Source organism: Drosophila novamexicana, unplaced genomic scaffold (assembly GCF_003285875.2).
Source record: "Drosophila novamexicana strain 15010-1031.04,08,12 unplaced genomic scaffold, DnovRS2.1 tig00000193-arrow-pilon, whole genome shotgun sequence".
Classification (NCBI taxonomy): Eukaryota; Metazoa; Arthropoda; class Insecta; order Diptera; family Drosophilidae; genus Drosophila; species Drosophila novamexicana.
This window is the reverse complement of record NW_020824787.1, coordinates 845,538-854,561: the sequence shown is the minus strand read 5'-3', so window position 1 is coordinate 854,561 and position 9,024 is coordinate 845,538. Positions and strand designations below refer to the sequence as shown.

The 9,024-nt window shown below is 39.7% G+C and overlaps 3 protein-coding genes across 4 annotated transcripts; 2 read left to right on the top strand and 1 right to left on the bottom strand.

The window, feature by feature from the left end:
* Positions 1-724: 724 nt before the first annotated feature.
* On the bottom strand, positions 725-2,050 carry LOC115758622. The gene has a single exon (XM_030699355.1). It carries the CDS (start codon positions 2,045-2,047, stop codon positions 803-805), a length of 1,245 nt encoding a protein of 414 aa, XP_030555215.1. The 5' UTR covers positions 2,048-2,050; the 3' UTR covers positions 725-802.
* Positions 2,051-3,628: 1,578 nt separating this feature from the next.
* LOC115758915 (pickpocket protein 28) lies at positions 3,629-5,602 on the top strand. Its single transcript, XM_030699712.1, has 7 exons — positions 3,629-3,791; positions 3,847-3,973; positions 4,026-4,310; positions 4,367-4,454; positions 4,652-4,737; positions 4,792-5,273; positions 5,337-5,602. Exons 1-7 carry the CDS (start codon positions 3,629-3,631, stop codon positions 5,486-5,488), a joined length of 1,383 nt encoding a protein of 460 aa, XP_030555572.1. The 3' UTR covers positions 5,489-5,602.
* Positions 5,603-5,990: 388 nt separating this feature from the next.
* Positions 5,991-8,973, top strand: LOC115758420. 2 transcript variants are annotated; one of them, XM_030699069.1, is made up of 3 exons: positions 5,991-6,365; positions 7,426-7,564; positions 7,638-8,973. In XM_030699069.1, exons 1-3 carry the CDS (start codon positions 6,210-6,212, stop codon positions 8,513-8,515), a joined length of 1,173 nt encoding a protein of 390 aa, XP_030554929.1. In that variant the 5' UTR covers positions 5,991-6,209; the 3' UTR covers positions 8,516-8,973. The 2 variants fall into 2 exon arrangements, with proteins under 2 accessions (XP_030554929.1, XP_030554930.1); XM_030699070.1 differs by lacking the exon at positions 5,991-6,365 and adding an exon at positions 6,958-7,000.
* Positions 8,974-9,024: the final 51 nt, after the last annotated feature.

The window sequence follows — 9,024 nt, the reverse complement described above, 5'->3', positions numbered from 1 at the left end:
AATCTAAATACCGATTTTTAGTCGAAATGCATGTCCAAATCTTACCCCAAGATTCGTATATAGACATGGGTCAAAATTTACCACCCCCATAAATCGGTCAAATCTCATCCGCTTTTCACAAAGTTTGGATTTTTCTTCATGGTTTTCCCTCTAGATTAATCTGGCATTCAAATCTAAACACCGATTTTTAGTCGAAATGCATGTTCAAATCTTACCTCAAGATTCGTATATAGACATGGGTCGAAATTTACCACCCCCATAACTCGGTCAAATCTCATCCGATTTTCACGAAGTTTGGCTTTTTATACCCGGAACCCATTAAAAATGGGTATAACGGTATATTGTATTTGTGCGAAAGCCAAATGTATGTAACAGGCAGAAGGAAGCAACTCCGACCCCATAAAGTATATATATTCTTGATCAGCATAAATAGCTGAGTCGATCTAGCCATGTCCGTCTGTCTGTCCGTCCGTCCGTTCGTATGTATGAACGCAAGGATCTCACAACCTATAAGAGCTAGAGACTTGAAATTTTAGATGTAGATGCTCCTAGCTACCGCGCAGATCGAGTTTGTTTCCGATAATCGATAAAAATCGATATCGATATCCTGTTTTTTGGGCAATTTTGGTAAATAATAAGAGCTAGAGTCACCAAACTTGACATATAGCTTCTAAAATAGAATATATATATGCATTTGATGTTGGAAGAAGAGGGTTCAGGGTATCCCCTAGTCGGGAGCTCCCGACTAGAACCTCTTACTTGTTTATTTTATTTTTTTTAATTATTTGCTATAGATTATTTACTAAGCTTGTAAGACATGATGATCGACAAAGTCCTGTAGCATGTCCAGCATGCGATCTCTGTATAGTTGATCAGAATTGAAGGCTTTCATGCAGATCTCGATGCGTTTGCGACTGAAGAAATCTCTGAAGCCATCAGCGGAGCCGGTCAGCTCTTGTGTGCTGGCGGGGGGCAGTATAACCAGATGACAGAACAGGCAGCTCTCGATGAGGCCGACAATGCGATACTCATCCACTGAATCGTAATACTCTGGCTCTGTCATAAAGTTGGCTATATTCAAGCCGGCGCGCTTCAGAAACTCTGTCATAAAGCGATAATATTCGGCCAGCAGCTCGTCGAGATGGGCAGCTCGAAATTGACTCGTTGTGGGTATGGTGAGCACGGTGAGCAGATCCATGGCTGGAGGAGCGTATCTAGCCAGCTGGAAGTCGACAAAGCGGCACTGGAGCGGTGTCTCGCCATATTTGCCATACTGGAAGAGCATATTGTTTGCCCAGAGATCACCATGCAAAAGGGTGTTGAGCCGCGTCTTCGAGGTCTTGGCCAGTTCAAAGATGCGCGACATGCGCTTGGTAAAGTTGGCCAATATGTAGTCCAGCTGGTTCTGATACTTGGGCAGCGTTTTGATGAACTCCTTTAGGACCTCACAAGCCTGATTGAAGTTAACCATTCGCAAGTGCTCCGGCGGCACATTTGAGGGATATGCATTCTCCTCCAAGTGAAGTCTTTGGCTATTGCTTTGATCCCTTATAATGGAGCCCGCGTGCAATGCCGCTAACGTTTTGAGGCAGCAGTGCAGCTGCTCAAAGTTGAGCAGACCATCACGAGCTGCGCCCATGCGGTAGCCCTGATCGATGAGATTCTCGAAGACCAAAAGATTCTTGTCCGCATAGTAACATTTGGGCGCTATCTGCGCGCAGGCTGCCTGCACCTCGGGCAGCACATGCTGATAGACGGCAATCTCCTTCTGAAAGACACCAAAATTCTCGAGATATTCCATGCGCGATGCATTGCCCTCCGGCGCCGACTTGCAGAACAGGCGCAGTTGCTTCACCTCGCCTGTCTCCTGCAATTGCAGAATCACCTGCAGATAGAAGTGACTGCCCAGGAAGCCGGCGGGCGTCTCCGAAGTGGGCTGCAGCTGATAGCTGACAACCTCGAATTTGGCATTCATCTCATTCTGGTGCAGATAGCTCTGGCACACGCCCTGTAGATCGGTGCTGCTCAGCTCTAATGCCGTTGCCATCTTGATTCCGACTGTTACACACACTTCCAGTACGCCCAACGCTTTATACCTTCGCCCCGTGGCGAAATATACAAATGCAAAGCTGTCGCAAAGCTGTTATAAACTTCTCCTCTGATAAGCGCATCAGCGTGATCCGAGTGAAAAGATTACTAATGCATATGCTACCAGCTTCTAGACCAACCTAGTATCAACTGTTTCTGTGCCGCCGAAGTTTAGATACCCTTGCAGGACTTTATTTTCTGTGAAAGTTTATTCTTTATTTAAGTTTTTCTATTCCCCATTCTCTACTCCACTTCTTTTCTGCCCAGAGCCTGGACTTGTTATAAACTGTACACTTGCAACTTTAGGGTTTGAAAATACACTCCATAAATATATAAATTAAGTTTTCCACCGCTTCTGCTATTTCCCCATATTATATTAATTATATTATAATTAAATATATTAAAGTAATAGCAAATGAGTTGTACAGCTTAATAAAGGGTATGAAGATGAGCTCACAAGCAAACATCTGGTGTTTCATTCATAATAAAAACGTATTTTAATCCATTGAGGAAAAAATTGTTCTAGTTCAAACAAGATGCACAGACGCAAATGGTTTATCATATAGGTTGTAATATACATTAGCTTAACAGGCGGTGAAATAAATAAACATTTTTTTTATATATATCTTAAATGTAAATTAAGGATGTCAACAAAAGTAAGTAGTATATTTTAATAAAATAATGAAGCGTCAAAGGCCTAATGAGATTAAACAAATTTCTAGTAACATCGCTGACGAGGGTGTTTCATATGATCTATGCGAATGTCAAATACCCTAAATGGAAAATCTTAACGCTTGGTTGTGATAATCCGAAAATTGAATATATTTGAAGTTTATTCAATTTTATTTTTAAATAGTAGCGTCCTATATATACAAACTAGATTTAATAAATTAAAAATATTAAAGATTTAAGTTCAATATTATTTATTATTAAATAAAGTGAAACAATATTTAATTTCCCTATTTCTGCAAAAGCAATCTCAACCAAGTTTTCAAAATGATTTCAAAATAATAAAATTATTCGCAATTCCAATTTCAAATTCCAAATTACTTTAACTGCAATTCAAAGTTTCAGCAAATTGAAGATATTTCAAATCCAAGCCCATTTAAAACAATATTCAGCACCAGCTGTTGTCATGTGAAGATTTACATATCCTAACCATCTACAACACTAGGGTCTGGTTAAACATTGTCATAAGGATTAACGAGGCGCTTGTCGCGCACCTCAGACGCGTGCTTATCATGTGGTATACTATCTAAAACCCGGACCAGGTCCATTGTTGACTTATAGTAAACAAAACTAATGCAAGAGATAATAAAGCCTGTACGCTGCGTAATTAAGTTGATCTTTAGATAAATGTTGTCTATTGGCTGGGAAATGTATTTTTTTTTTTTTGTCAAATACGTGTCTGGGTTGCTGGGAAAGTCAACAGCTGTACTGGAACTTTATCGAGATGGAAATAGTCAATAATGATATATTGATTTGGTCATGAGCAAGTAACATTTAGTAGCTAACCAGAGCTCAAGGGTAGTGCCACAGAATGCGCTTGCGAAGAAGTGTCGAGGAATATTTGAAGAATTCTACGCTGCATGGAGCCCGTTTTATAGTGGATGAAGATGCCAGCTGGCTGGAGCGCATTTTTTGGGTCGTTTGCCTTGGGGCCTCTTGGTACGCTTCCTGGCTTCTCATCAAAGCATCGCTGGGTGAGATAAGAAATAATTGGGAATTGTTTAGGGTATATTCACATAATTAATTCAGCGGCCTTTGAGAATAATGCGATTAGCTTTGTGGTGGAGAGTTCCTATCGCGATTGGAATACCAATTTTCCGGCCATTATAGTTTGCGAATCGAAGAATATGGATCGCATACAGGAAGTAGCCGAACAGTAGGTAGCTTGTATACCTTTTATCCTATATATAATTCCTAGTCCCAACTAGACTCTGGGGCGCCGATCATGACTTCACATTGGAGGAGGTGCTCAGCGAGATTGCCTTCTTTCGCGGCGAGTCCTATCACACGGTGCACGAATGCAGCGGCGAGGAGTCCACAGCCGCCTGCTTCTACTCCAATTTTTCGTACTACGCCCAGCTAGTAAGGAGTAGCTGTGCGGACTCCATACATAGCTGTGAGTGGAATAACACGCCCTTCGACTGTTGTACTTATTTTCAACGCTTGGAAACGGAACTGGGCATTTGCTATGCCATCAATTCAATGCAGGCGGGGTTTGTAGGGTTTACTTTATGAAATCTGTAATATTTGCAATATTTCTTATTTTTAGCAAGTTCAAGGGCCCAAAGCTCAATATGTACTCCAACCGGTATACGGGCCCAGGGTCCTTGAAAATGGAACTACATACAGAGGCAACGGTAAGAGAGAGTTTTTCATATTTTGATAAGTCTGTGTTCTGGTCTGAATTGCCTTGGTGTTATTACATTCTTATTATTGTATAGTTATATATGCTAAAATGCACTTAGTCAAACGATTACATCTTCCCTAATAACTGATAAGAATAATTCAGATTTGTCTATTTATTTCATTATTTATTTATTTTCACCTGCAACAGGTCTTTATATTAGGAACTGAAGAGGTGCCCACTTTGGTGACACCTAAAACAGATTTTTTCGTTGTGGGTCCTTACATATCCTTTGTGTAAGTGTCGCTGCTTGCTATATTTCGTAACATTTGATAGTTTACATCCACCAGTCGCTATGTGTCCAAGCGTGATATTGAGAACGATGAGCAGATCCGCCAGACGAGCGTCGAACAGCGCAACTGTCGCTTTCCGGATGAGAATATTCTCGATGTGCATCGGTATTACAGCTATAGCGCCTGCACGGTGCAGTGCCGCAAGGATAGGCAACTGGAGTTATGCAATTGCTCCAGCCATTTGACACCCAACTCGCCGGATTGGCAACTGTGCAACATGGATGGCCTGGAGTGCCTGAATCGCAACTACGAGGATCTGTCGGTGATCATTGCCAAATGGTCGCGTCGCCGTGGCCGTAAGGGACTAGTCTGCGATTGCCTGCCCTCCTGCACTGAGGTGGACATTACCACCGTGTACGACAGCAAGGATAACATATATGGCAACCAGAATCCCGTATCCAAAATTGAAGTAGCGCTCATTGAGCTACCCACAGAGCGCTACAAGCGCAACCTGGTGCGAGGTAAATTGGATCTGGTTGGTAAGTTGTACACGGAACTGCCCGAAACTCTGCGAATTGTTGCTGCATGTGTGTCCTTTGCAGTGTCTATCGGTGGCACCACGGGCCTGTTTGTGGGCGCCAGCTTGCTCAGTTTTGTGGAGATTATATACTATATGACCATACGACCATATACCAGCTACATGCACGAGAAGCGACGACAGAAGCGACTTATCCAGCTGAAAAGTGAACACTAAAATCGATTGCTAATTGACTAACACTAGTTAGCACGTTTTTAGTTTCCGGAGCACGAAAGAAACAAAAATATTGAACGGATTGTAAAAGAATATTTAAGTTTAGGAATACCTTTTCTAAATTAAGTTTTTCTCTTAATAAACATTTAAGCTGCAGCTCAAGCCGAATTAACTTCTTTGCCAATTGCTAAGTACTGTAAGTAAACAAGAAGGTGCTGGTTCTAATCCCAAGCTAGGCTGCTTATTGACTTTGTAGCCTCTGCTTTTGAGCTCACAGCTAACGATTAAAGATAGTGAAAACTTATCCAAATATATAAATAATGTAAAATAAAGATATGAATACTTAATCATATTCTCAGATTTTCTTTTTTCTTTGCTTTTAGTTTTCTTTGTTTCTTTTGATAAGGCGCGTATATTTAAACATGAGAAAAGGTATAAAATGCTCGTGATTTGAGGCGCATTCAACAAGTGTGCTTGTAGTAAACGTATCTAAAGGTGCCACACGTATATATCTTATCGCGAGAAAGCAACGAATCCCATAAAAACCGAACAGTTCTCAGAGATTCGGCAACTGAGTGAATTGTGAAAATAAATGTGCATTTTCGCTCAGTTTAATCGCGTTGCGCAGCGTTAACACACGGGAAAATTGTCGCGCGAAAATCTATTTTGTTGCTTTAAAAAGAGAAAAAGACCGTTCGTATACGTAACGGCGCGTATACGCAATATGCTCTTAACGCACGAGGAATGTGTACAAATCTTAAAGAATCTATTAAGCATTGCCATTGAGCAACTCCATCTGCTCGACTTTCAAGTGGAAAGGGATATCAGTGCAGTCGGTTATCTGGGCGATTATTATACGCTACGTTTAAGCTACTGCACTGTAAGTTAATACTAAGTATTAAAATTTAGAGATTATTGTCGCAGTGACTTTTCGTTGAACTCGGTGCATTAAACTAAGCATGATTATTAAATGATGATTTAGATGCCTTTTGACTATGCTCTTTGCGCGTGCAAAAATAAATATATACTCTTTTTGTATGTAATCACGCTTTTCAATACTCTACTTCTCTATTTATATACAACATTAGCTGCTGCTCTTCAGATTTTTTCTGCAAAGGATCTTAATAGAAACTATTTATAGCTGCAGATTAGACTGCTATAATATAATCTTTATAGATGATAACGAGGATGTTACTTAAAATTATTTTTTAATGTATATTTACATTTACTCAAGTATATATGTATATATATATATGTGATGTGTCTCGAAATATATAATTTATATAACATATATTAATATATTTTTAGAAATTTAAACACTATTTATGTACATACTTTTTGTTGAACTAATCCAATTATATTCAGTCATAGCCGCTTATCAGTATATTTATATTTAAAGGGTTGTTTATCACAACCAGCATTCAACAATGTCCAGTAATCAAAATGTAACAAAATGCGCATTACTATTACCTGTTATTAACAGGTGAAAACGTAGCGTAACGTAAATCGTAAATGGTTAAATATATTTTCTTAAATTAATAGGTGTGCGTGACGTGAATGTTTCTTAATTTGTTTTAAAAGAAATCATCACTAAGCAAATACAAAATTTTCGTTACTTTGATGTTTCTTGCTGTGGAGCCGGGTTTCTTGACAAACAAATTAGTTTTTCATACACGAACTTTATTTTGGACCGATTGCGGCTAATATATGATATATGTATATATGATAAAGTGTTCCGAAAGTATCCTAAGAAGTGTATAAAAATGAGATAATAATAATAAATAAATAGAGAACTACCTTCTGATTAAATATATAATAAATAAAGAAATAAAGTAACGAAAACATACAGACAAATGAAATATGTATATACAACCCGAATATATAATCCTTTTTTAGCTTTCTTTGTGCAATAAAAATACATAGTTATGGCATACTTTTAGGAGGACGACAAAACTCCCCAACAGCAACAGCTTTTTGTGAAAGCGCTGCCAAAAAAAAGCGATGAACCCGAAAAAGAGGCAATCTTTCGCAAAGAGGCGTGGCTGTATGATACTTTGCTGGCTGACATGCAAAAATATTGTGCGTAATAACAGAAAATTAAAGTTTAAATAGCTAAAAATTAACCAGCCAACATTTTTATTTCTGTCTACAGCCAAAAGAAAATGGAGCGCCAAATGTTATTTCACACGATCTGATCTCTTGGTGCTTGAGAATATCAAGAACATTGGCTATTCTGCGGCTCCGGAGAGACTGCTCGACGCGCAGCAACTGCATCAATTGCTGCGCTCCCTGGCTGCCTTCCATGCGTCCAGTTTGGTCTACGAGCAGCGCAAGCACATAAATATTGGCCACAAGTTTGGGGATCGCCTTCTTGAGATAACAATTGCACCTGATATAGCCTGGTATACCACGGGCCTGTCCGTCATTCTGGCCGTGATTAAAAGCCTGCCACAATACCAGACGAGCCAATATGTTGATGGTCTGGACGCCCAGTTGGCTGCGATTGCCCGGCGCACTTATGAACAGGTGGCACCCTCCACCAAATATAGAAACGTGCTCTGCCATCGTGATCTATGGGCGGGCAACATTTTCTTTCCTGCTGATCCCACGAATGCAGGCTTACTCATCGATTTTCAAACTTGCCGCTATACACCACCAGCTGTCGATTTAGGCTTCAGTATCTATTTGAATCTAGCAACCATGGAGAGAAGGCATATGGAGGCGAATTGCATTGATTTCTATTACAAGTGTCTGCAGCAGAACTTACAGGACTTTGGCTTGCAGTCGTCTGAATTAATATCCAAAAAGGAACTGCTGCAGTCCTACGAGGAATTCCGCCTCCTTGCGGTTGTCTACAGCGCAGCTGTTGCCACAATTGTGAAGGTGCCGCCTGCATTCGTTACCAACGAGTTCAAATATGTGGATCGCAGTGACATTATATTGGATTATATGCGGGAGAACGAAGAGTTCAGAGCCTCCATGGAAGAGTATTGCGTGGAAGTCATGGAAATCGCTTCGGCTAATTTATAAAACTCTTTTTAACACTCTTATCGGCACTGATAAGATTGAGTTCTCTGCTCAATTAACCTGTGAGCTGTGAGAACGATAAGCTGCGAATATATACTACAAAAAAACAAAACTAAAAACATCTCACCGAGGCGTAAATACGCTAAATAAACGAAGGATTTTTATTAAATTATTATTAAATGTATTATCTTATTGGCTTGGAATAGAATTTCATGGAATTTATACAAACGAAGTTCATTTTTAATTTTGTTTTGTTTTACGATTTTGAATAGATAAATATTAAATTTATGCTTGAAAAATGTTTGAATTAATAAGTAAACTAATTAAAGAGAGTTTTTTAAATGTCCCCAATATAAGTACCATCTATTCTGACATAAGACCAACCTTATATTTGTTATCGAGGCTATCGTGAACATACCCTTCGGGTTAGGGTATAACAATAAATGGTTTCTATGTGCCAATGCCTAGTAATTGTGATTAGTTGGACGCGGTCTCCCGCAGAGCACGTTCGG